Source organism: Haliotis cracherodii, unplaced genomic scaffold (assembly GCF_022045235.1).
Source record: "Haliotis cracherodii isolate W230 unplaced genomic scaffold, xgHalCrac1.p SCAF_3, whole genome shotgun sequence".
Taxonomy (NCBI): Eukaryota; Metazoa; Mollusca; class Gastropoda; order Lepetellida; family Haliotidae; genus Haliotis; species Haliotis cracherodii.
Genome location: NW_027266286.1, coordinates 21,123,541 through 21,151,207, shown reverse-complemented (window position 1 = coordinate 21,151,207; position 27,667 = coordinate 21,123,541). Strand labels below are relative to the sequence as shown.

At 42.4% G+C, this 27,667-nt stretch overlaps 4 protein-coding genes across 10 annotated transcripts in view; 2 read left to right on the top strand and 2 right to left on the bottom strand.

Moving 5' to 3' along the window:
* Positions 1–27,667, bottom strand: part of LOC139473756 (uncharacterized) — a 73,990-nt gene that overhangs the window by 38,249 nt on the left and 8,074 nt on the right. For 2 of the 7 annotated variants that reach the window (XM_071256498.1, XM_071256504.1), the window contains exons 1-2: positions 17,254–17,310; positions 14,016–14,331 (exon numbers count right to left, since the gene is read on the bottom strand). The gene's annotated coding sequence lies outside the window, so the exon portion shown is untranslated. The other 5 variants (XM_071256501.1, XM_071256502.1, XM_071256499.1 and 2 more) reach the window with 5 other exon arrangements.
* LOC139474688 (uncharacterized) lies at positions 11–2,095 on the bottom strand. Its single transcript, XM_071257782.1, has 2 exons — positions 1,502–2,095; positions 11–1,078 (listed from the first exon to the last, which is right to left on the bottom strand). Exons 1-2 carry the CDS (start codon positions 2,086–2,088, stop codon positions 52–54), a joined length of 1,614 nt encoding a protein of 537 aa, XP_071113883.1. The 5' UTR covers positions 2,089–2,095; the 3' UTR covers positions 11–51.
* On the top strand, positions 3,424–5,431 carry LOC139475289 (uncharacterized). Its single transcript, XM_071258521.1, has 2 exons — positions 3,424–3,487; positions 4,914–5,431. The coding sequence occupies exons 1-2, from the start codon at positions 3,424–3,426 to the stop codon at positions 5,429–5,431; spliced, it is 582 nt and encodes a 193-aa protein (XP_071114622.1).
* The window catches only part of LOC139475288 (uncharacterized), a 46,639-nt gene continuing 29,358 nt past the window's right edge, over positions 10,387–27,667 (top strand). Inside the window, exon 1 of the mRNA XM_071258520.1 lies at positions 10,387–10,552. Coding sequence (XP_071114621.1) covers positions 10,387–10,552 — 166 coding nt within the window. The remainder of the gene's footprint in view (positions 10,553–27,667) is intronic.

Sequence of the window (27,667 nt, the reverse complement as noted above, 5' to 3'; positions counted from 1 at the left end):
TGTTGTCCATGTTGTCATTTCAAGACGTTACAGAAAATATGTTATGATATGTTATGGCTTAATAGAATGGTTCAAGAAATTACAAGGAGAAGAAGATATCCTATGTCTAAGCGACATACTATCTGAACGGTCAGTCGCCGTGAATGCGGCGTTAAGTAACAATTCACCCACTGAATGGTAAGTATCTATGACTAAGCCATGTTGATTACTACATGTACTACAATCTGTGCATGACACAAGTCCATCAGGGCTAGTTGCAAGGTAAGGGTAGTCTGTATTCACAATTAGTCCACACTGAGACACTTTCAACTGGGGATGAAGACCTGCCATTTTGTTGATATACTGCCGCCTTGCTGCAGATTCATGTGAAAGTCCCCATCTGGTATGTCTGTTACCAAATTCGCCCCGATATCCCATTAGGTCACATACAAGTCTATCTGGAGCTGTAGATGTCTGTCGGATAAAAACTTTGCCAAACTGTGAACTTGTTATCCTTTCCAATCTGGCTTCCTTCCAAAACTTTGTTTTATGTTGTCCTCTTGTCATTCTCTCTATTGACCTCACATCCTTTTCTGACACTTTCATAGAATCAAAATAATTTTGAAAGGTAGTTTGACAGGTTGGCGATTTAATATCAACATAGTCAGGAATACAACGATCAATGCATGGTATTTTTGGAAGTTCTGGCATAGGTTCAGGAGCTTGAGTAACAGTAGTTGTATTAACAACATATCCACATTTACTTTTTGTTTCATGACCAATTAACTTCTTATTAAATCTTGTGAGATTTATTGTTGTCTGTGGCATGTTGCTGTTGGGACACATTGATCTTTTGTTGATTGTTCCATTCTGTATTCCGACAGTACCTTGTGTAGTCCCAGTACCTTTTTGTTGACTCTTCCTGCCACTTGACATCAAGTTCAAGTCATCCGATTTCATTGGATCCAACTTCCTTTTTCTGGGAATTTTCCACTTGCACTCAACTGATGTGCATGAAAGCAAACCATCCTTTTTCTTCTGACTAATGTCTGCAAGGGCATGAAGCAGGGCTGATACATGATTACAAGCCTCCCCGGCACTGCAAAAACAAAATTAGTTATATTAATTAATATTATTTGGACTCTAGCTTTAATATTATGAAATAACAATCAAATGCATATAAAATGACACAGTCATGTTTCCTCTATTTCACCCTAAATAATTATTATTTTTAATGTAATCAGCTAAAGATGTCACATATTAATAAGCAACAATATCAATAATCTGTTTATTTATTTAAATTAACAAAAGTGAATGAGAGGTCCCACAAAGGACGAGATTTTAAAATGTATCAATTACTTTGCTGGTATTTGGAATTAATAATTTACATATCTTTTGATCAAACTTAATATTTGGAACATATTTTCTTTGAAAAGGTTTTTAAACGTTCTGTTTGTAAAAAAAACAGCTATCTAGATATAGATGACACGACTTTAGTTATATAAATGCAAAGTCTACATACCCAGCTGCACAAGTACAATTTGCTGAATGAACACGACCTGTTACTTTTGAGAGACTTGCCCAAACGTCGTGATCAGGGCTTTTCCTTGGATCCGCTGTTGGTAGTGATGGTATGACACGGCATCTGACAAACATATGGTCACAGTCGTGATGGATATCGTGTAGAGCTACGCCGTGAACATGTCTATCTTGGTAAAACACCACTGCCTTCATTTGTCGTTTAGCCATCATGGGTTTCTTGTCTGAAGTCCTATGGTTACTAAGTACCATATAATTGTAGATTTCCTTCTCTGAGAATTCCGGCAATGATTCAACAGCATCGTTCCATCCAATCATTAATGTAGTGGGGTCTGGCATTCGATATCCGCTGGGTGTGACGAGCTTCCGTTGCATAGATATAACGCCTTTACTGGGTTGTACTAAGGTGGTTGCATCCAAACGAAGTGCCTTCGCCCCTCTTGCTCGCGCTAAAACTTGTGCTCTTACCCCAGTCACCTTTTGATTTCGTTCCCGTAGGTATTCACGCAATTCTTTAACTGTCATTTGATGGAATTCATCATCAACGTCAATATTGTTATTTGCCGCCATTTTGAAGGTTTACTCGGCGGAAGTGAACGTGAAAAGGGGACATCACTCTAATTTTCTTTGCAAAGGGAGATAACAACACTTTTCGGAAAGTCGAATAATCTATTCCTATCCGGTATAATTAAGCAGGGAGATTGATTGTTACACATGTTATTCTGTGGGCGTTGTCATACGACTTCCGACATCATAGGGTTTGCCTGACAACTACTTCCAGTGACATACGGTGCCAGATGGCACGCATGTGCAAACAGTCGTGTACAACGGTTTTAATGAAACTCCAAACACTGAGCTGCCAAGGAGGCATCGCTGGCCATGCAGTATACGCCTGTATGTAGAGTACACACGACACCTAGTAACAAGCCCTTCTTTGTTTCCCAGAATACTTGAAGCAATATTATTGTAGAAGCGGAGGTCGAATATGCGACAAGGAAATAGATGCACATGGATATGCTGGGTCAGTATTTCCGGCGACAGTTCCTCAGGCGTTGATAAGAGGTTGTTTGTGAGACCCTAGATGAAATACCTCCTGGCATGCCCCTGTCCTAGGCTACAAGTCCATGTCCTTAAACGAAACTGCTTAAGGGCCCACTCTGATATTGTCTGTGGTGTGTGGGTAGTGGGGGCAGGGGTGGGGGCAGGGGTGGGGGGTGGGGTGGTTTAAGTGGGTAGCAGCTCTTCAAAACATTTTGTTTTTAATATTCACAACACATTTTCTTACACGTCATAATGCGACGTACCCATCGAACATTTTATTTGATGTTAATCATGAAGACAAATTATTGATTTTCAAGATTTTCGGAAACAGATTTTGTTTTATAATCTCAGTAACCCCCTACCCCTCTTACTGCCCCCGTTGGTGGTCTCTTCAAGTTGCGTCAACTCAATCTGATTTGTGTGATAACGTAGAAATTGAAACGATATTCATGATATGGCTCCTGAAACTAAATTGCCACATTACGCCCTGCAATGTGTATAAATCAACCATCTAGGAATCCCATTAAGCGCAAACAAAAACTAATATGTGACGTCATGGTACCTTGACCTCTACTCAAGATCAGGCTAATGCACATGTAATGCACGCATCTAACATTTAGCGTGACCTGGAACCAACACTATGAATTGCGTCGCGGTGAAAACGCCATGTCTCAGGGACGGCAAAGAGGATCACAGGGATCCAATGACCTGGGCAGATTAACGTGAGTGGGAAATTACAGTAAAATTACAGCATAGCTCTGACGCTAATGTCGCTATTAAACAAAGATAACTTCAATGGCGGTTATATTTGCATTAATATCCTGTTGCTTCTAAATCAAGGGTCTATTATGTTTTCGCGGAGCAATGTTAGAAAGATTTAAAGAACACTGGTATGTTCATAGATTCAGGTTCAGTGCAATGGCACAAGGCAAGACTGACCTGCATATACCTCCGTCAAGTCACTGTCTGGTCTGACATGCATATACCTCCGTCAAGTCACTGACTGGTCTGACATGCATATACCTCCGTCAAGTCACTGTCTGGTCTGACATGCATATACCTCCGTCAAGTCACTGTCTGGTCTGACATGCATATACCTCCGTCAAGTCACTGTCCGGTCTGACTTGCATATACCTCCGTCAAGTCACTGTCTGGTCCGACTTGCATATACCTCCGTCAAGTCACTGTCTGGTGTGACTTGCATATACCTCCGTCAAGTCACTGTCCGGTGTGACTTGCATATACCTCCGTCAAGTCACTGTCTGGTCCGACTTGCATATACCTCCGTCAAGTCACTGTCTGGTCTGACATGCATATACCTCCGTCAAGTCACTGTCCGGTGTGACTTGCATATACCTCCATCAAGTCACTGTCCGGTGTGACTTGCATATACCTCTGTCAAGTCACTGTCTGGACTGACATGCATATACCTCCGTCAAGTCACTGTCCGGTCTGACTTGCATATACCTCCGTCAAGTCACTGTCCGGTCTGACATGCATATACCTCCGTCAAGTCACTGTCCAGTCTGACTTGCATATACCTCCGTCAAGTCACTGCCCGGTCTGACTTGCATATACCTCCGCCAAGTCACTGTCTGGTCCGACTTGCATATACCTCCGTCAAGTCACTGTCTGGTCTGACTTGCATATACCTCCGTCAAGTCACTGTCCGGTCTGACATGCATATACTTCCGTCAAGTCACTGTCTGGTCTGACATGTATATACCTCCGTCAAGTCACTGTCCGGTCTGACATGCATATACCTCCGTTAAGTCACTGTCCGGTCTGACTTGCATATACCTCCGTCAAGTCACTGCCCAGGCTGACCTACATATACTTGGATCCAGTCCGTCTCTAGCAATTCACGGCACCACACACCTGGTCGCACGGCCAGTGTTTGTGGACGTGTCGCCCTCGCCTTGCTATATATTAGTGAAACACAAGTAAAACCAGCCTCCACGTTTACAAGCCCCGTGATCAATCTGTCACACAAACATCATCGACAGCCCACTTGCGACAGACAAACAAATGAATCCAACATTTTATGTAATTGTGGGATTAGGTCCGTCAACGCGTTCCTCGCCAACAAACATATGAACCAATATGCTTAACTCCTTAAACTAATCCTTCTGGAGAGTCTCATCAATTCATTCCACTGCTGTGTGTGACCTTAGTCTGCGGCATCTCCACACTGGCTGTACAATACAGTGAATAGGCTGTCGTGCACGACAATTGCTGCATGCCTTCAATACACCGTAGCTAACGACCTTATTTCGCGTACCTGCGTAAGTGCATTCGAACGTACAAACGGAATTGTTAGCAAACAACTGCAAAGACTGTGAGATATGCTTCAGAAACGGACACTGCAACACAGGACCTGACTGTCAGACATGCTACAGACACGGACACTGCAACACAGGACCTGACTGTCAGACATGCTACAGACACGGACACTGCAACACAGGACCTGACTGTCAGACATGCTACAGACACGGACACTGCAACACAGGACCTGACTGTCAGACATGCTACAGACACGGACACTGCAACACAGGACCTGACTGTCAGACATGCTACAGACACGGACACTGCAACACAGAACCTGACTGTCAGACATGCTACAGAGACGGTAACTGTGACACAGGCCCTGACTGTCAGACATGCTACATGCACGGACACTGCGACACAGGACGAAATGACTGTCAGACATGCTACAGACACGGACACTGCGACACAGGCCCTGACTGTCAGACATGCTACAGACACGGACACTGCGACACAGGACCTGACTGTCAGTCATGCTACAGACACGGACACTGCGACACAGGCCCTGACTGTCAGTCATGCTACAGACACCGGCAGTGTGACTTAAACTCCCCGACTGTCAGCCACGCCACGGTGACCACGGAAACAGACTAGCCTTGCTCCAAGGCTGTACAGAAACAAAAGTCAAAGGATATGTAGTAATTCTATCCACCTAATGAGGACCCCATTCTCTCATAGGAACAACGTGTTCTTATTTTTTACATTATCTTGAAATCATGATTTAAACTAATAATTATTTCCTTAGAGACTTGTGCAAGTCTACAACACACATTATCCATTGAACACCAAGCAGGCCCACACTAACACGTCAGATATATTGATGAGTGTTGAATTCAAACTTACAATTCTGTTTGATGCCGCGTTGCTGACTTTTGAGAGACATGCCGAGAGGAGCACGTGTTATATTCTCGTATCCGTGCTTACATCAAAGACGATACTAGACCCCAATCGTTAATAATCTTGTAACCGTCGCAGTCATAGCACTCTTCAATATCTCTACTTCAGCTCAATGTCCACTGAAGCGATAATAACGACTAGTTTCCGCCTATGAGGAGCGCGATGCTGTGGGGCTGCCGTATCTCAACACACAATACCTACAAACAGAGTGGCAGAAGAACCAGTCAGACGTGTCTGTGTGCGTGCACTCCAACTATAATGATATGATGTGGGTGATGTTTATTCAGAGCAGTACAAAATACTTGTTTACAAAGTCTGAAGTCAATAGCGGGGACTGAATTTGATTCGAGACATTTCACTGAAACATCAGTTCCAACGTGGTCTCCGGAGTGGGGTATGATCGTCTTCTGTGAAAGGTGAATAGGATCAGTTGGTCCGTGCTTAGACTTGCACAAGTCTATAAGCCAATAATTATTAATTTAAATCATAATTTCTCGATTTTGTAAATAATAAGAAACAAGTTTTCCCTATAAGCGACTGGAGTACTGTCCACATATCTAGACTTGCCTGGAGGAGGATGCACATGCACATCCATGGACATTTCTTCCAGTACAGCCTTGGAGCAAGGCTAGTCCGTGCTGTAAGTCGACAGTACTTGGATGGGTGATAGCAGTCATAAGGGTCAACACCAGGTGTCATGGAATGCCGACGGTTCAGGCCGATGTTCACTGGTTGATCGACTGCCTCCACCGGACCGTGCAGATCCGTGGTAGAATAGGTCTTCAGCAACCCATTCTTGTCCTTAAAGATGTTTGTCGTAAAAGGCGACTAACGGAGTCGGTGGTCAGTCTTGCTGACCTAGTTGATGCATGTCATCGTATCCCAATTGAGTAGATCGATGCTCATGATATCAACCACTGGATTGTCTGGTCTAGAGTCGATTATTTACAGACCGCCTACATATAGCTGGAATATTGCTGAGTGCGGCGTTAAACAGCAAACAAACCAAGACCATCGAATCGATGAAGATGATGATGATGATGATGATGATGATGATACTTTTCATAGACATGGTCTAGTTACCTCCTTATATATGCGCAGGATACATGCAATCTCGGTTCAAAAGTCTATTAGTATTACAGAGACATGTACTTTCCATATAAACACATATATCCCTGTCAGTGGGTGACAATGACAGAGTATGACGTTACGTTGCTAACACAACGACAGTTATTCCAAACAGTGGACCCATGTGTAGATTGATCTCGTTCTTTGGCGTCAACACCAAGACTTTACCCACTGGGCCATCCTACTGCCCCATTGCCCCACCCTGCACTTGAAATGTATTCAGACTCGTTCTGGTAGTGATTTGCAAATCAAGGAACTAAGTGAGTAGGGTTTTACGTCGTATGGTATACTTGTCTTTAACATTATTCCAGCAACATCAGGACGCGCGCACACAAAGATGAGTTTAGCACCATTCTATAAATATCAGGGCAGCACACACAAAGATGGGTTTAGCATTATTCTAGAAATATCAGGGCGACATACACAAAGATGGGTTTAACACTATTCTAGAAATATCAGGGCGGTACACACAAAGATGGGTTTAGCATAATTCTAGAAATATCAGGGCAGCACACACAAAGATGGCTTTAGCATTATTCTAGAAATATCAGGGCAGTACACACAAAGATGGGTTTAGCATTATTCTAGAAACATCAGGACAGTACACACAAAGATGGGTTTAGCATTATTCTAGAAATATCAGGGCGGCACACACAAAGATGGGTTTAACACTATTATAGAAATATCAGGGCAGTACACACAAAGATGGGTTTAGCATTATTCTAGAAATATCAGGGCAGTACACGCAAAGATGGGTTTAGCATTATTCTAGAAATATCAGGGCGGCACACACAAAGATGGGTTTAACACTATTCTAGAAATATCAGGGCAGTACAGACAAAGATGGGTTTAGCATTATTCTAGAAATATCAGGGCAGTACACACAAAGATGGGTTTAGCATTATTCTAGAAATATCAGGGCGGCACACACAAAGATGGGTTTAACACTATTCTAGAAATATCAGGGCAGTACACACAAAGATGGGTTTAGCATTATTCTAGAAACATCAGGGCAGTACACACAAAGATGGGTTTAGCATTATTCTAGAAATATCAGGGCGGCACACACAATGATAGGTTTCATGCGTTATAATTGGGAATCGAACTCGGTCTCCGACGTGACGAACCAACACCTAACCACTAGACTATCCACTGTCTTAAACACAGGCCTGACTCAATGCAGGGCTAGGAAGAGAAACAAATGACTTGGTTCTACCCCGTAAAGCTAATGGTATCTGCATACATCGCTGTTACTGTTGTGAAATCCTGATTCAAGAGCTCTGCGAGGTAGTAGATGAGACATCACTGTAAGACACGCCGCATCAATCACCACCCATTGCCCAACACTGAAGGAGGAGGCAGGGAGGAGAGAAAGGTCAATGAACAGGAACAGTCTGAACGCGGATCCTTCCTCCCAACAACTCCGCAATATGTTGCCAGACGGTGATATATTCGATGAGTCGTCTCAAGAATAAATCAGCACAAACAAAATTGGTTTTAGTCACAAATGTGCGAGACATCTTCACTATGGCATTGTTTGGTTGGAAAACGGACAGAAGGTTACAACCCCAAGACAAACAAATATAATGTACTCGGCAATATTCCAGCTACATGACGGCGGTCTGGAAATAATCGACTCTGGACCAGGCAATCCAGTGATTGACATCATGAGCATCAAATCTACGCAATTGGGATACGATGACATGTATTAACCAAGTCAGCGAGCCTGACCACCCGATCCCGTTAGACGCCTCTTACGACAAACATAATCGCCTTTTACATTTAGAATAAGCGATTATGCCGGCTGGCAAGTATACGATACATGTATGACGGGTGGGGCATATGATATATGTATGACGGGTGTGACAACCAAAGTCGCCTTTTGCGGCAAGCATAGGTTGCTGAAGACCTGTCCTGCCCCTAAACAAAATATGAAGTTGGTTTTACGCCATATCATGCCAAGAGACACCCAGGGGTTCATACATTATATCCATGTGTGGGATTCGAACCCGGATCTACGGCATAACGGGCCGGCGCTTAGACTGCTCAGCTACCCCATCGCCCTTGGAGTTCGAATCCACAACGAGCGGACCCTCCCACATGTGCAGATAAGGCCTTTCCATCAGTATGAATAGAGTACATAGCACGGTGGTTAAAGCCCTCCTCAGCACCAGACGAACCCTCTACAATATTACGAATTCAGTGTATGAACATAGTTACATCTATGTCTTGACATGCTGGTAAAAGCCCCTGGAATCCATACAAACTCGCTCACTTTCACTGTATCCACGTTTAAACTATTCTTTTAGTTGAAACGTAATTCACAAAAATCATTCGTCTCCTCTTTTAATCGAAGAGCGCCCTACTGGCTCCTCTTTTCCATGAATCAGCAGACAACGACTCCGCGATAGCGGGGATGAAGACGGCCGTTCACGTCATCCCCGATACCTGCTGCACGGGGTCAGAGGTGACACGACCAAGGAGAGGGCCGACGCTGTCATAAATATAAAATTCACGTTCTCACCACTCGCCATTGTTTGCTAAGAGTTTCCATCCAGCTCAGGGTATTTGAATGTGTAATGCTCTCACGGATAATAGAATACGGCATGTTTCATTCGAAAGTCACGCTGACCGCGAAGGAGCATAACAAAATATGCCATATAGCGCCATGAAGAGATATTGAACATAATGGCCACATATATGGGATATTTATTGTGGACAGGTCAAAGCGAATAATGCCAAACTCGCCATGTGGAATGTTAGCTGAGTTTCGATGTCGGTGTTCCATCAAAGCTTAGACCCTTTAATTATGTATGTACTCTCGCGCGACCAGGTTTGAAAGCGATCATATATTCATGACTTGAAATTGCGAGAATTTGGCTGTATAAGTCCTGGTTATTATGTCGCTTGGGTAGAAATAGGCCATAATATAGAGTACTAAACATACGCTCAGCCCCACTACAGGATTCACTTCAGATTTCTGCAAGTCACTCAATCGGTTGCCAACATGTGGGTGGGATGACTGAGTCACAACTACCAACAACAGTTACAACACTCACTACCGTGGCAAGCACCAACAACATCGCCAGCATCAACATGAACAGCACCAACGACATGATCAGCGTCAACATGGACAGCAACGACATGGACAGCGTCAACACGAGCAACACCAACAACGTGGTCAGCGTCAACACGAGGAGGAACTAAAAACATGGTCAGTGTCAACATGAACAACACCAACGACATCGTCCGCGTTAACACGTATAACACCAAGAACAGTCACAACACTCACTAGCGTGGCAAACACCAACAACATCGTCAGCGTCAACATGAACAACACCAACGACATGGTCAGGTTCAACATGAACAACACCAACGACACGGACAGCGTTAACATGGACAGCAACGACATGGACAGCGTCAACACGAGCAATGTCAACAACGTGGTCATCGTCAACACGAGCAGGAACTAAAAACATGGTCAGGTTCAACATGAACAACACCAATGACATCGTCCGCGTTATCATGGACAGCACCAACGACATGGTCAGCGTCATCATGGACAGCAACGACATGGACAGCGTCAACACGAGCAACGCCAACAACGTGGTCAGCATCAACACGAGCAGACACGAAAAACATGGTCAGGTTCAACATGAACAACATCAACAACAATAACAACACTCACTGACGTGGCAAACACCAACAACATGACAAGCATAACCAAGAAAGCCAATAATACCAAACAAATCGCAAACAACATCTCTACCAATACCAACAACGATACCAACTCACCAACAACATGACAAGCATCACTAACAACACTACAAGTGTCAAAAACATTACCAACATCACAAACAGAATGGTCAGCATCACCAATGAACAACAATTACACAATCATCATAAACAGATCCACCACCACCACCACCACCACCACCAACAACAACAACAAAACACACACAACACCAAGAACATCAAGAACAACACGACAATGACGAACAATACCCAAACCTTCATCATCTTACCAAAGCCCCAAGCCCTGTTGAGGTCTATAATTGCTACAACAGTAGCCATATCTCATTTCAAGATGAATAATTCATTATTTAGGTGATTAGATTGGGCCTGAGCTGGGTACATGTATAATGATAGCACTGTTGATCTTCAATCAAACATCAGGGACCACTTGCACAAAGCGATCTTAGCGCTACGACTATTGTAAGCCTATGTTAAAGTATGGGAGTTATGATCATCTTAGCGCTAAGATCGCTTTGTGAAGGTGGACCCAGGTCTAGTATGCTTGCACAAAGAGACCTTAGTTTTACAAGCCTATGTAGAAGTGTGGAGTTACGATCATCTTAGCGCTAAGATCGCTTTGTGAAGGTGGGCCAAGGTCTAGTATGCTTGCACAAAGAGACCTTAGTGTTACAAGCCTATGTAGAAGTGTGGAGTTACGATCATCTTAGCGCTAAGATCGCTTTGTGAAGGTGGGCCAAGGTCTAGTATGCTTGCACAAAGATACCTTAGTGTTACAAGCCTAGAAGTGTAGAGTTACGGTAATGTAAAAAGCTAATATTTGCCCTGGTTTAATGGTAGAGAGTGAGTGAGCTTGATCTAACGCTGCTTTGAACAGTATTTCAGTTACATCATCATGTGTCAGTTTAATGTGGGAGGAAGGTTTACAAATGGTGAAACCCACGAGCAAGGGTTTAATGTTGACAAACTAAAAAACAATCAGGGTGAATCTGGAATTCGAAACCAGGATCCTAGGTTCGTGGCACGCTTAAGGGACGCAACTCTGCACACAACTTTACTGAGTGGGCCACCCGTGCCGCCTCAATGGTAAACGTATTTGCATAACAGTCTCTGTTTGCCTGTCCATCTGTATGTCATGGTGTGACGTTAGTTCAGGGCGTGACATCAGTTCGACACACTGCTGCTCTCCGAGAATCATGACACAAAGTGTCACGGCGCACAAATCTCTGACGTCACATTCCAAACGTGACAGTACATTATGGACATTCTGTCTGCAACGTGTAAAGTTCACAGTAGCATATCAGCTCAAGCAGCTAACCTTCAACAACTACTTTTGTATCGCAAACAATGTTGATTGGATGTGAAGCCGTGATGTCCTGGCTAGACCAAGCGTTAAGGTCGCGCATTGTTCCAGGTAGCTAAACCCTCAGTTATACAACCTTACGTGACACTCTGGGGATAGGTCTTGGAGGAATGTGCACGTTGTGACGTCACGAGTTTTTGTGTACTTTGTCATGGCGGGAAAATATACGATTTGTTGTCAAACCCTCATTCGGTTGGTTGGTTTGTTGTTGAACGCCGCACTCGGCAAGATTCCAGCTATATGACGGCGGTCTGTAAATAATCCAGTCCTGAACGTGGCAGCAACAAATAAATGTTCTCACAAACACTGATGTCGCGCATTCGTACGACGACGATCACGGAAGCTCTCTGGAGACATAGCAAACACGAACAGGAGTTTTTCTTCCGCAGCAATCAACCATCGTTTAGCTGTACGACTGCGGCCTGTAACTAATTGGCTCTGAGCCAGGTCTACCAGTGGTTGACAGCATGAGAAACGGTCAACGATATCGGAGTACGAAAACACACCAGCCAGGTCACCCGCCGCAGCAACATGATGCCAGAGTCTAACAGATCTTACAAGTAGCATCCGGTGATGAAGCATGTGCTAATTAACTGCTCAAACTGTTCAATTCTGGAAAACTCCTCCGCTGACACATTAACTGGATTGCCGGGCAAATGAAAGAATACACTTGACAATTGGACTTGAACAATAAAGTACAAATATTTCTTGGCTGAAACAGCTACGGAAGCACTTCAATTTTAAGGTCCAAAACACAACTATGATACCCGTATCAGATACATCACCATCGAATAACCATTTCTTGTTTGCTCCATTTTGAGCCTACGGCCTAACTACGGCCTTGTATACTTTCCTTTGCCAGGAAGTTTACAAAATGAGTACGCTCTTGAAATAAACCTTAAAAAATATGAGCAGATCATATTTCTTAGAGTCATGCTTACGTGTGTCAGTGACGAGGCCTGCAGGTTTAGTCAGAAGGGGTAAACAATTTATGATACATCCATATCACCACCATCATCACCATCATCATCATCAACTTCAGAATGCTACACAGACGAGTCACTCAAGCAATAGTCATCAAGCCCTGACTGCTAGAGCTATGTACCATTGTCGGTACTGGTTAAGGCATCCGAGTGTTATACAGCACCAAACTACAAACAAAGCTGTGCGAGTCCGGTCGTCCTCGTGTTGTCACGCTTATTCAAGATGTTTCTACTCGACGGACCTCTGCACCACATTGTTAACCGATCACATGCAGACCTCAAACACATCAGCTACTCACAGTATCTCCTTAAGTCAATGCGGGTCGTACAAATTGCAAGATTGGTTACCCACGGATGTAGGTGATGAATCTCATACAAGCGCTTAACCTGACTGTATCGACCGCCTTAGTCTGTCATAAGACCCTGACACAAATATATCCAATACAGCCCATGCAAGTCTATAATATTTTGTGTCTCGATTACTGCAGTATCTGAAAATGAAGAAAGTCTCTGGGCTCCTTTTTGTACTATTTCATAACTGTAAGTTAACAACTGTTTCTGTAAAATAATTCATTTCAGAGACTAGATGTGAGTCTACGACCGTCTCTATGGTCAAGGGGAAATACCATCAGAACGGAAAGCGGAATATCGGGGGTTAGATCCCCTGATATGTATCTTAGATGTATGTTAGATGTATCTTGTTGTACTTCATTGTATTGTTGTATGAAACCCCTGATCGCAACACAATTTCCCATGTGGTACTTACATGCATCTCAGGGCCCCTTTCCGCAAAGCCATCCCAGCTCTAAGACGATCGTAACTCCCATTGTTCAACACTGAACTACGACATTCGAAGAGCTAAGACCGCTTTGTGGAACGTGGCCCTGAATCAACCTATTTCCAACCCAGTATAATAACTATTTACATAATGACCTACCGCTGGGTATCCCATTGCCCAATGTGTTGACGCAGTATTATGTACAACAGAGATAAAAATCAATACTTACCAAGTGTTAGGTAAGTATCACCAAGTCTCCGCTCCGAACGGTAATCCACTGTTTATCACACAACCTTCTTATCAGCCGTCGTCAACATGAACTCTTCCTGTATGCCAAGGAGGAGACGGAAGACTAACTTCTACACTTGACGTGATTTTACGTTCTCCGTCACACGTCAACTGACGATGATCGAGTTTTCCAGATGTGAGCAGTCGTTAGGTTAACAGCATCCTCATCCACAATTTCCGACTCCGGTTTCTCAAGTGCTTCAGTGACAGGGAATACTTGGAAACAACACTTCAACTAAAGGATCCTGAAGCAAGACCTGTAAGGAAATGAAAGTAGTGATTGGATTACCCATATAATTGTAACATCTAGGTTCCTGGATCGGCGTTTTAACCCTCAGCAGTCGAACATTGTATTTCCTATAAGAGAGAGAGAGGGAGAGAGAGAGAGAGAGAGAGAGAGAGAGAGAGAGAGAGAGAGAGAGAGAGAGAGAGAGAGAGATTCATTCATTCATTAGCTGACTTTAGTACCACATTCAATTTTAAACCCAGCGTGGATAAAGTTTTTCCATCGTGTTATCACGGAACGCATGACACTGTATATGAGACTTATTCGGGTTTCTATTTGTCAAAGGATGGTCTTCACCAAGCAATGCCCTCCCGCGGGTCTCACAACACTCTCCTTGTACTCTCTGACATAATTATTCGGGACGACGGTAACCACAGCTAAATGTACGCCTGTGCATGCAGGCGTCTTCTGTCCACCACCATGAGGCCATAACGCCCTATTACACACAGGGGGGTTTACTGCCGAGTTGTCAACAGACAGGCGCATTCTTCCTTACTGAAACTTGTCTCTCTTGTTTGTACAACCCAACGTGCAGGGTCCTGTATAGAGACTGTGATACACGTATACACATTACGAATAATAATCATCATTATCATAATACAAATGTAGACTTAAACATGTATGGAGTTAAGAGATGAGAGCTCGCAATAAAGTCAACGCCACAAATACTTCTGCTGTGCCCGTCCTTTTGTATTCGTTTGGTGTTGTTGGACGAAACAAGAAGTTCAGGGCTTTGACACCCTCGCACGAAGGTAAGACAATAGATCCCAAAACCCTCGCTCACCCCTCAGACGCCTATATTTACCAATTAAAATGGGAGTGCGTGGTTTGATTAACGTGAAGGTTCTTCAGGATAGAATTGTATTGTGGACTTTTGACAAGATTTATTTGTCTGATGATCCTCTTGTGAAGCATGTCAAGATTCATGATGAAAACAAGGCATTCCACGGTTTTCTTAAACGAGCCAAGGATGTAGTATATAATCTCAATGTCAGTGTTGATTTTGTTGATGAATCTGCAGAGCTTGACGGTACAGACATGGGTGTCAGCCAAGCGAAGTGATGCATCAATCGTCACAGGTTCGGTTTCTCAAGGAAAGCCTCTCAGAACGAACACTGCATCGAGTTTATGTGCAATGTGTTGAGAAGATCAGCAACCCCGCAGAGTCCTTTGTTTGGATGAAGTGAAACAGAAAGCTTTCTGTTTGCTGCTCAGGACCAGTCACTTCCCCCTTGAAACCGTCAATGTGTGATTTTGCATCAAAATGTAAATATGAAATGTTGATTATGCACTTAATTAAATAAGACTGTGCAACACGTTGCCAGAGGATGCCCAGCTTTGGCACAAATATAGTATCTAAATAACATGATGGAGTGGCTCGATCTTTTTATTACAGTGTTCGTCATGCTAGGGGTTTATTTATTTAAATCTGTAAATACCATCGTACTATAGTAATACTATCTAATATATATATGTTTTTGGGTCACATGTACACAAAGTCTGCGATCGGGGGTTATTTAACAGAATACACGTATTGTAACTGATAACAGCTTTCAAGGCAATGTTAAATATTTCGTGAAGGTAAATATAAGAGATTCTGCTGACACGCCCACGCGTGGTACACCACGTGTACATACAGGACATTTACCGTCACCCAGATACCATACAAAATAGACACCGTCACAGATACCACAGATAATATACACCGTCACAGATACCATACAGAATATACACCGTCACAGATACTATACAGAATATACACTGTCACAGATACTATACAGAATATACACTGTCACAGATACTATACAAAGTATACACTGTCACAGATACTATACAGAATATACACCGTCACAGATACCACAGATAATATACACTGTCACAGATACCATACAGAATATACACCGTCACAGATACTATACAGAATATACACTGTCACAGATACTATACAGAATATACACTGTCACAGATACTATACAAAGTATACACTGTCACAGATACTATACAGAATATACACTGTCACAGATACTATACAGAATATACACTGTCACAGATACTATACAGAATATACACTGTCACAGATACTATACAAAGTATACACTGTCACAGATACCATACAGAATATACACTGTCACAGATACTATACAGAATATACACTGTCACACATACCATACAGAATATACACTGTCACAGATACTGTACAGAATATACACCGTCACAGATACCATACAGAATATACATTGTCACAGATACCATACAGAATATACACTGTCACAGATACTGTACAGAATATACACCGTCACAGATACCATACAGAATATACACTGTCACGGATACTGTACAGAATATACACCGTCACAGATACCATACAGAATATACACTGTCACAGATACTGTACAGAATATACACCGTCACAGATACCATACAGAATATACACCGTCATGCAGATACCATAGATAATATACACCGTCACAGATACCATACAGAATATACACCGTCACAGATACCACAGAGAATACACACTGTCACAGATAATATATGGAATATATTCAAGCACATTTACCGTAGAGAATATATTCCGTCACAGATATTATACATAATACATACAATCACAGATATTGTACGGAATATGTATCGTCACAGATACTGTATAACATATATACAGTCATAGATGCTATGCAGGTTAGATACCTCAACAGATACCGACTATAATTGTATAAAACACCTCGGCAACAACGACTGACCATTCCTGGAACTAATCACCACGTGGCCAAGATGACATCTCCACATAGTGTGCTTTAGATCTCCCTCTGGCATTACAGACACGATATGTTTCTATGCTTCCTCTCGGTATAACACAGAGTCAGTTTCACTCCAACGAAACAGCAAAACTCACCTACATACGTGTATCACTCGACCGAGCATCTCTCCAACACTGCAGACGATACCAAATGAGCAGACGATAATTTCAGTCCACTGAAGTAGCGGCTCAGCGATTGGCTAGTCGCCGTGTGTTGTGTCATGCTCACTACGCCTACGTTCCCTCTGCATTCAAACCTGTTTACAAAGCTCCGCGGGCGTTCAATACATGGCGGGTGAAGGGAACAATATTACACAGTGGTCCTTACACGCAATATGAGATGATTAGCTGAATTAGGACGCCGGACAATAGTGCTGCCCAGTGTTCCAATAAGCTACAGCGCACGGGGGTGATATAGGAAATATTGACGGCCCCTTGGCTTCGGCGGTCAATATTGTCTGACAGGAGTACGGTCGTGACCTAAACCGGGTTCAAATTCTTCACAATGACGTATAATTTTCACCTGTCTTTGTGCCGGTTTGTATCAGTAATAGATGTGTGTCTTCCCAATAAAGCAAATGGTCGTGACTGTCTACCCAAGATGAACTGTCTGTGTGCTGCGGGCGACGTTATTCGCCAATAATGAATAGGTTACGTTGTGAAAAGGCGGACACATCTTTCAATTAAAATTCTTTGTGGATCGAGAATGTTCCTCTTTTCAGTAGTTCAACATCTTGTGTCAGTCACACGCAACTGAATGTGCCGCCATTGATCTATCTCTCTCCACATGCACTATTTTGCCCATGTCTTGTTCCAAGCCAGTAGGTTAGTTACCGGTGCGTGTCAATTCAGTCTTTTCATGTACAATAGATATATATAAATGTGCACTCTCCGACACAAAATGTAAATGAATTGAATGGGCATTTTAAAGAAAATATTAAAATATACATGACCATTGTATGTAAGCGTAAAGTCTGTGTTTATTATGCGTGATACAGTAAATAACCAAAAAGTAAAACAGTACAATTCATTGAATTACGCTGTACGGAGTATATTGATGCTGGGTATATTTATACAGTGAATACGGGGCAACGTTGGGGTCATATAATTTCTTCTCTTTCAAGAAATAAGAGATACTAATAGATTTATGTTCTTTGGACTCTCAAACGGTAATGACGCAAAATAAGACGCGCCTCGTGTTTTAAACAGCACAGAACACCCAGGCAAAAGAAAGTATGCACTTGAAAACAGGATTTTAACCAAAATCGTTAACGTTAATCGATTTAACCTTATCAAAACGTCACAAGGCTGAATCAGTCGCCGAAACACTGCAAACCTAGGGTCCAAATCCTAACTATGATACCCGTATCGAATACATCACCATCGAATAACTATTTCTTGTTTGTTTCATTTTTAGCCTCCATCAAATATAAGTGTATACTTTCTTTTGCCCGGCAGTTTATTAAGCGTTTTTACGCGTCATGCTCTGTTTGTAGATCCCGTCCATGCAGATCAGTGAGCTTGGAGGAACACACAATACTTGAATGTGAAAACCATGTATTCTCTCAGGCAGCGTTACATACAGTCTTAACAAATGTACGTATCCTTTAAGTGTGTTACGTTTCATAACTTTTCTAGCACCTTCGTTTACTAACACTTCTTTTCTTCCACTTTTTTGTACTTGTCTTACTTCTGTCCAAATCTATATCATTCGTATTCTAAAATCCCCAAGAGGGGGAAATAAAAATGATGATATGATAATGATGATGAAGAAGAAAATGATGATGATGATGATGATGATGATGGATGCATTAGTCAACGAGCCTTCATATAGAAAACTGTATTTGATACAATTACAGACACCAATAGTGATGGCTATTCATACGCCTGCTTCAAGAGAGATGGTATTGAACACGAACTATGAATCGATTATGTCCCGTAGTCTTGTCCTGTCCAGATACACGGGCGTTTGAACAATGGCACATTATGGACAATAACCCTTTCCCGCCTCTCCAACAGTTAATACTTGTGCCTATACATTAAGTAGGGATGCAGTAACCACTTCCGCGTGCATTACACACACAATCAAGTTCGCAAACATGTAGGTACTTGTTGATGTTTATATCCCTGTTTCGCTTTCGTTCCTGCCTTTGCCCCGGGAAGAATGGCAGTATTGTTTGTTTGTTTGTTTTTGTTGTTTAACGCCGCACTCAGCAATATTCCAGTTATATGACGGTGGTCTGTAAATAATCGAGTCTGGACGAGACAATCCAGTGATTGACATCATGAGCATCGGTCTATGCAATTGGAATACGATGACATGCATCAGCTAAGCCAAGACCAATTCCAAGCCGGATCTTCACGAGTGGATAATAGTAAACAATTAGTATCATCATCATCATCATCATTATTATTATTATCATCATCATCATTATTATCATCATTATTTTTATTAATATTATTATTATTATTGTCATTTATATTGCGCACGTTTCCACACCACACAGGGGCAAACTGAAAGCGCTATTATTACCCCAGCCTCTGGATCAATGTGTACTCAACAATCATCTGGGGAGTCTACAAGCCAAGCCGCCTGTTCGTTACATATCCCCTTGAATAACACGCATAATTAATTCACTGATGGGGTAAACAGAATCAACTTCATATCTGCAGACGATTGGGTGAAGTATTTGCATGCTGTATAGAGATTAAAGAGTATGGAGACATAATGCCATTTATTCAATACCCGTGATCAGATGCCATAAAATAATTTTTATGGTCTCTGCCCTCATGTTCTCACCAAGTAAGCTGGTGATTGGGTAGAAATGTTTACATGTGGATTAAAGATTAAGGATTATGAAGATATAATGCCATTTATTCAATGTCCGCGATACAGCTAAATACCTGCTAAGCTTTTGTGTTTCTTTAAGCGATAATGGACACAGAAGCTCCCTCAATACACAATGAATACAAAACTCGTTATTCGGAATTGAACAGTATAAAGCGGTTTACTTTTCCACCCAACAAAAAATGAGGTTAATAATCGGTTTATAGCGTGAGTATAATGTACAAGGTCGTACGCGCATTGCTACAATGTAACCAGTCATCTCCCTTAAGCGCGTGACGTCATGACCCGATTAAAGATGGAGTTGTTGCACCTGAATACACACATCAGTGTTTAGGGGTTACCACACTCCATTTCACCGTAGTAAGTTAGACCTGCCTCTCACCCATGTCCTCCGTCTTGAACTTTTATAACTGAGCTTTAAATTGCCACGTGTCTCAATAAACATGCTTCTTCCCCGTGACATAAGATCGTGTGAAGATGGCGGGTTACCAGGGAGAGGGTACACGTTCTAAACACTCGCAGTTTACAGGGTTCACTGTTTATTTTGACAGATGTTTGTGATTACGTGAATTACATTTTAACATGCAAGATGTCGGCCTGCGGTTGTATGGGAAAAGAACACTCTCAATCATAATCTACTTTTCATCAGATCGTCAGCGTTGCAAACATGTAACTTGTTTCGTGTTAGAACTCTATAGAACGTGAACATTATGTTTTTACTCATTTTTCTAAACAAATATGTAATGTTTATGTTATTTTAGTAGAGACATTTGTGTAAACACATTGACAAACGCCAGCAAAGAAGGTATATATTTGAATCAATCAATACATATTTAACATTTCCAGAGTTCAAAAGATGTTTGTTTTGTTTTTTGGTTCGTTGGTTCGTTGGTTAACGCCGCACTCAGCAATATTCCAGCTATATGACCTTGGTCTGTAAATATCCAGTGATTGACATCATGAGCATCGATACTCGCAACTGGGGATACGATGACATGCATCAACGACGCTGACCACCTGATCCCGATAGTCGCCTTTTACGGCAAGCATGGGTTGCTGAAGACCTTTTCTACCCCGGATCTTCACGGGTCTGAGACACTTGTGTAAACGTATTGACATACGTCAGCGTAGAAGATAGATATTTGAATCAATCAGTGCATGATGAACATTTCCAGAGTACAAAAGATGTAAAACGGAGAATTCGATTTATACTCAAACGAGACATCTTGTGTACAATGAAATATTCACAATGGTATTGATAACATAATGACTGCACTTGTTATCAAGCTGCCATGCCACTATACAGCCCTGTTTCTCAGAGGCAGCCTTACATCAACACGTCAGTCGTGGACTGATATTACTGGTTTGAAGTGGAGGATGTGAACTTTCTCCCTCTTTCAGACGTGGATCAGTGGCCATGTGTCCGTTCTCTGTGATGACATACACAAGAACGTCACGGCGTCACGGGGGGTTAAGTAGATGTCAAGAGGAGAACAGGACACGTGGTGGACACGTGGTGGACACGTGGAAGAGTCTATTATACAATAGGAGGAAGGGAACTCATTCGTTGGTGAAACTGGGTCGGTATCACGAAACTGACACTGAAACATTTCCAAAACTCTTCCACACGTAAATAGTTTGTCAAATCTAGATATCTTCAGTATGAAGCACAGTATCCGAAACTGAAGAAATTCCCTGGGCAGCTTGCAATTATAGAATTATAGAAGACATTATAAGAAGACATTTCGGAGACTAAATGTTAGTCCAAACGAAACTGTAAAGTTTATGTTATAACACGATATAGTCAACAATAGACTGATAACATATTTGTTTGTTTTTCTTCTATTCTAAGTGGCACCACGGAGATTAACGTCCGCGGTGGTACAAAAGCTGTCAAGAATTCTTAGTTTGATCAAAGAATTCCGGTAAATTGCCATCGTTTCTCATTGAAGGGCGTACCATGCGTACATGACGTCCGAGGATGGTTCAATTCAAGGGCGGCCACGCCCCCCTACATATCGTCCACTTCCGGGTATGCGGTGATACGGCCAGATCCAGCACACGGCTTTGTTGTCGTTCAGGAAAGCTAGGACGGTGTCTGGAGGAATGCAGATCTAATTACCCCATTGACACGTGATGAATGGTCCAATTAAGTTCCACACTCGGTCTTTGCGAAGCCGATACAGTTTCTAAGTTCCGATGTTTGATGTTTCTTAGCGGGCGGCTCTGATTAGGAGGAAAATATTTCATTTGTACACCGACAACAGCGATTAATTATATGTCAGGTGATAATATTCTACTTGACTTAATTACAGTGGAGAAATTCTAAAGCAGGATCGATAGAGCTCATGTGTTGGAATTGACAGCTTCTGGAAAATCTCGTTCCAGTCCAAATTTAGGTCTCCTTATATTTGGGTCACATATGACTTGTGATTAAGTGGAACAGTTACTCGGAAAAATGGAAATAATTAACTGGTAGACGTTAATACAAGAACCCTTCCTCAATTACGATAATTAAGGGCGTGTTCTTATTCTTTTAACATCGGACATATTATTTTCTCAATTAGCAATAATTGCATGAATGAGTCGGAGCCCTGAGTATACCACCGAGGTTGGTTGCAGACCGCCTGATGTGTGACTTGACTGGGTTCCGTCTTTTGTTGTCCACCCTTATTGTGTTGCACTACAAAATCCGTTCATTTAACATTTCTATGCGGATTCTGGTCAGTACAGGTCAGCAGCGCTCGACGCTCGCGTAAGAATCAACTACAATGATGATCGGGGAGGTGTGTGTGTGTGTGGGGGGGGGGGGGGGGGGGTTCATACTGTGTGACCTGCATCTCATTTAAACCCAGGGATACGTGGCTTTACCACACACAAAATTATATTATTGACCCATGTATCATGTCTGTCATACAGACCCTGAAACAAATATATCCAAAAAGAGCCCATTCAAGTCTATAATATTTGGCAAGTCTAGCTTACTGCAATATCTGAAAATAAGAGTCTCTTGGCTCTTTTTATTATATTTCGTAACTATAATTTAACAACTGTTTTTTTCTGTAAAATATTTTCATTTCAGAGACTAGATGTCAGTATGTATCCTACGAGGCCTTTGTGTAAAGCTATGTATTCCTGTGAATGATGTGTGCCAGCGTTCCCCGAGAGATTGAATTTTGTTATACGCCTTTTTTAGGCAACGTTCCAGCTCTACATGATAATCTAGGCTACCGTATCGCCGTGTTGACGCTTTGCGCTTGGCGAATATGGGGAAGTGCCACAATCGGCATTCTTATATGTATTGCACAGGGAACAGGGAACGAAAACGAAACATTAAAACGATTTAAATTTAGATATGTATCTTAAGGTTTGCGAACTTGATCGTGTGTGTCATGTATGCGGCGGACAAACAAACAAAGCACTGTTTCTAAAGTTACGGATCCAAGATGTCAGGGCGCGATGTCACACATCAGCGATCCCTTTCACAACGCCATCGTTGACTGTCGTCACTCCCAAATTTAGACATAGATTTACGGTAGTCATAAAGCTACTATAGCGGGGCCCCACTCGATGGTGAGTTGGTCAAGTGGTCATTCCGACAAACTGATCTAAATTTACTGCATTGTTTTCTATCGCCATGTTGAACACGCTGTTGGACATTAACTCTACGGCCCTTCCTTAACTACCAGCTCCGACTGGAGACCATCTTCCCGAGGCAAGGGAGTTAACTGACTGTAAAAGTCCAGTTTCCACCCTTGCCGAACTAGGCTGGAATTTTTGGGCTCGATTGTAGCGCCACCAGTGGCTATTTCGAGTTATGTCCCTCCTATTGACTTATACGATTCCACCTCTCATATCACTTGCATTTGCTTCAAACAAAATGATGTCGCCCAGTCAAGACGACCTGGTCGATAATCAAGATCTATATTGTAATGAAACGGGATTTACTTAGCGAAGTGCACCAAATTACGTGAGCACCTTGATTAAAAACATGAAAAGATTTGGAAAATATCTGTTGACGCCGAGTTGGCGGTACACATGCTTTGCAAATCCTGCAATCGATCGAAATCTGCACGGCAGTTTATGAACCGGATGTCGATTTCGTTACGCGATTTTTATTGCACTATGCATAGACTCGTTAATCCAGCCAAAATAGATCTCCATAGTTCGGCAAGGGTGGAAACTGGACTTTTATAGTCAGTTAACTCCCTTGCCGCGGTGAGATGACTGGTGACACGGACAACGCCACAACAGCACAACCCCACAACTGGTCAAGTAAGTGAAGCTCCCGAAAGGGTCTAATCCACGAAAAACCAGTACCTCCTTTGTCACATCAGGTTACATAAATGTCAGCATCAAGCTGGTGTACATCGCTGACGCCAGGTGGCAGTGTTCTAAGGCTAGTTCCGAGAAGTGACAAATGTCGAGATGTTAGACCCTGGCATGCTGTGACAATCTTTAAGCCACTTCTGTTTATACTTGTTGACTCCACATACCTGGATCTATATCCGCTTTGATGTATCCCTGACCTTCAGTTACTACGGTGATGTAGGTCACGTGATACATGCATCACAAAAGCTGCATGACCTAACCTGCTACACATCTTATAAGAGTGAGGGAGTATGGTTTTACGCCGCTTTAAGCAATATTCCAGCAATATCATGGCGGCGAACACCAGAAATAGGCATCACACATTGTACCCATGTCGGGAATCGAACCCGGATCTTCGGCGTGAGGAGCGAACGCTTTAACCACTAGGCTACCCACCGTCCAACCATTTAAGAATAGTCTACCGTTTTAACATTACAACATATGGTGACCGTATGCGATCACCTCACTTAACCACAGCATAATATCACCACACCTACAATAACACACCACACCTCATAACTATTATCATACTTAATAGCTCCAATATAACCACACATAATAACAGCATAACATACCCCTTTGTGATAACACTAAAACACATGTCATCGGACATATCAAGATAACATGCTTTCACTTGGTATCATAATATGTCGTCCAGGGGGCACGGGTGGCCCAGTCGAGAGTGTGCAGAGTTGCGTCCCTTGGGCACGCCAGAAACCTATGATTGTGGGTTCGAATCCCGGTTCGACCCAATTATGTTTCTAGGTTTGTCAGCACTATACCCGTGCTCGTGGGTTTCACCGAAGTGGTAAACGTCTAAGACCTGCATCACTTCGGGCTTTCCTCCCACATTAAGCTGACACGCCGTGATATAACTGGAATACTGTTAAAAGCGGCGTTAAGCCCAACTCACTCACTCACTAATATGTCGACCTGTCATTTGTATTATGATGCAACATCCTGTCACTTGACAACACTATAACTCACAATAGCACTATAAGGACTTATTTACGGGTGTACACTATATTTAACTAGGTTTGTTAACTTGATTGTGTGTGTAATGTATGTCGACAAACAAACAAAGCGCTGTTTATATAGTGACGGATCCAAGACGTCAGGAGACATCACATCGGCGATCCCTTTCACAACGCCATCGTTGACTGTCGTCACTCCCAAACTATGACGGTAGTCATAAATCTACGATCGCGGGCCCCACTCGAATGTGAGTTGGTCAAGTGGTCATTCCGACAAACTGATCTAAATTTACTGCATTGTCTTCTATCGCCATGTTGAACACGCTGTTGGACATTAAAGGCAAGTTCACAAGGAAATGAACGTATTTTTCGTGTACTTTTTTCACATTAAAAGTGTTAACCTAGTAGTGTCATAGACAAAAATATAAAACTATCACAATTAATTAACATATTTTTGGCATTAAAACGATTAATATTTTTCATTTACCAAGTGTTCTATTTCCAGAACAAAAACACCATGGCTTATGCCCCTTGCAATATGACGTCATTGGTGCCAATTGATAAACATTATGACGTCATCATGCTTTGTTAGAGCCGCTTCACGTGGTGTAGGTACAGGTGTGCGATTCTAGTGTCTCAGATGCCAGCCAGCATAGTGTTATGCTGAGTCACCACTGCGCCGGAGTGTGTCGTAGGCCATGTTGTTTTACCGCAAACTGGAACTTGATATATTTTGCGTTTAGAATAGACAGGGACCCAGTTGAATTGGCACCAATTACGTCATAATCTAAGAGGGATAACTCTGGCCTGTTTAGCTCGAAAAACGAAGGCCTCATAACGGCATATCATTTTCACACTATTGTGAGCTTCCTACTTTCACTGTGAAAAAAATGAGTTTATATTTTCAAACACAGATACTAACTAATTCTAAAATTGCGTTATGTTTAGAAAAAGAAAGAAAGTGATTTTTGCGTGTACACTTCCCCTTTAACTCTGCGGTTTTCCTTTACCTACCAGCTATTCATCATCTGCTACATCCGGGTCACTGAGTCACGGTCCAGACGTATTGTTGTCCCGTGTGTGACGTAGACACATGTACGACAGGCCACAGAACGACGCCCCCGTGTCCGACTGGGGACCATCTTCCCGAGGCAAGGGAGTTAACTGACTCTAAAAGTCCAGTTTCCACCCTTGCCGAACTAGGCTGGAATTTTTTTGCTCGATCGTAGCGCCACCAGTGGCTATTTCGAGTTACGTCGCTTCTATGTCCCTCCTATTGAGTTATACGATTCCACCTCTCATATCACTTGCATTTGCTTAAAAAAAAATGGTGTCGCCCAGTCAAGACGACCTGGTCGATAATCAAGATCTATATTGTAATAAAACGGGTCTTACTTAGCGAAGTGCACCAAATTACGTGAGCACCTTGATTAAAAACATGGAAAGATTTGGAAAATATCTGTTGACGCCGAGTTGGCGGTACACATGTTTTGCAAATCGTGTAATCGATCGAAATCTGCACGGCAGTTTACGAACCGGATGTCGATTTCGTTACGCGATTTCGATTGCACTATGCATAGACTCGTTAATCCATCCAAAATAGATCTCTATAGTTCGGCAAGGGTGGAAACTGGACTTTTATAGTCAGTTAACTCCCTAGCCGCGGTGAGATGACTGGTGACACGGACAACGCCACAATGCCACAACTCCACAACCCCACAACGCCATATCATAATATGTCGTCCTGTCATTTGTATTATCATACAACACCCCGTCACTTGACAACACTATAACTCACAATAGCACTATTAGACCTTATTTAAGGATGTACATCATGACATTAACTCGCTTAATAACCGTATATCGTAAGTCATTTAATAACCTCATAGCACCACTTTATAACATTATGACATCCGCTCACTTCATGAAACTATAACATCACCACATTTAATATCAGTGAACGACCCCTCCTGCTAACGCTATAGCATCACTTCGTTTAATAACACTATAGCATCACTTAGTTTAATAACACGGCATCACTTCGTTTAATAACACTATAGCATCACTTCGTTTAATACCATTATGGCATCACTTCGTTTAATAACACTACGGCATCACTTCGTTTAATAACACTAGGGCATTACTTCGTTTAATAACACTATAGCATCACTTCGTTTAATAACACTACGGCATCACTTCGTTTAAAGACGCTATAGCATCACTTCGTTTAATAACACTATAGCATCACTTCGTTTAATAACACTATGGCATTACTTCGTTTAATAACACTTTGGCATCACTTCGTTTAATAACACTT

What these genes read in the sequence shown, in the direction of transcription:
- LOC139474688 (XM_071257782.1), bottom strand. Translation starts at nt 2,088, where the DNA reads ATGGCGGCAAATAACAATATTGACGTTGATGATGAATTCCATCAAATG. An exon ending in AATTGTACTTGTGCAGCTGG is followed by an intron (nt 1,079 to 1,501) that starts GTATGTAGACTT and finishes TTGTTTTTGCAG; the next exon opens with TGCCGGGGAGGCTTGTAATC.
- LOC139475289 (XM_071258521.1), top strand. Translation starts at nt 3,424, where the DNA reads ATGTTAGAAAGATTTAAAGAACACTGGTATGTTCATAGATTCAGGTTC. An exon ending in GTTCAGTGCAATGGCACAAG is followed by an intron (nt 3,488 to 4,913) that starts GCAAGACTGACC and finishes GATATGCTTCAG; the next exon opens with AAACGGACACTGCAACACAG.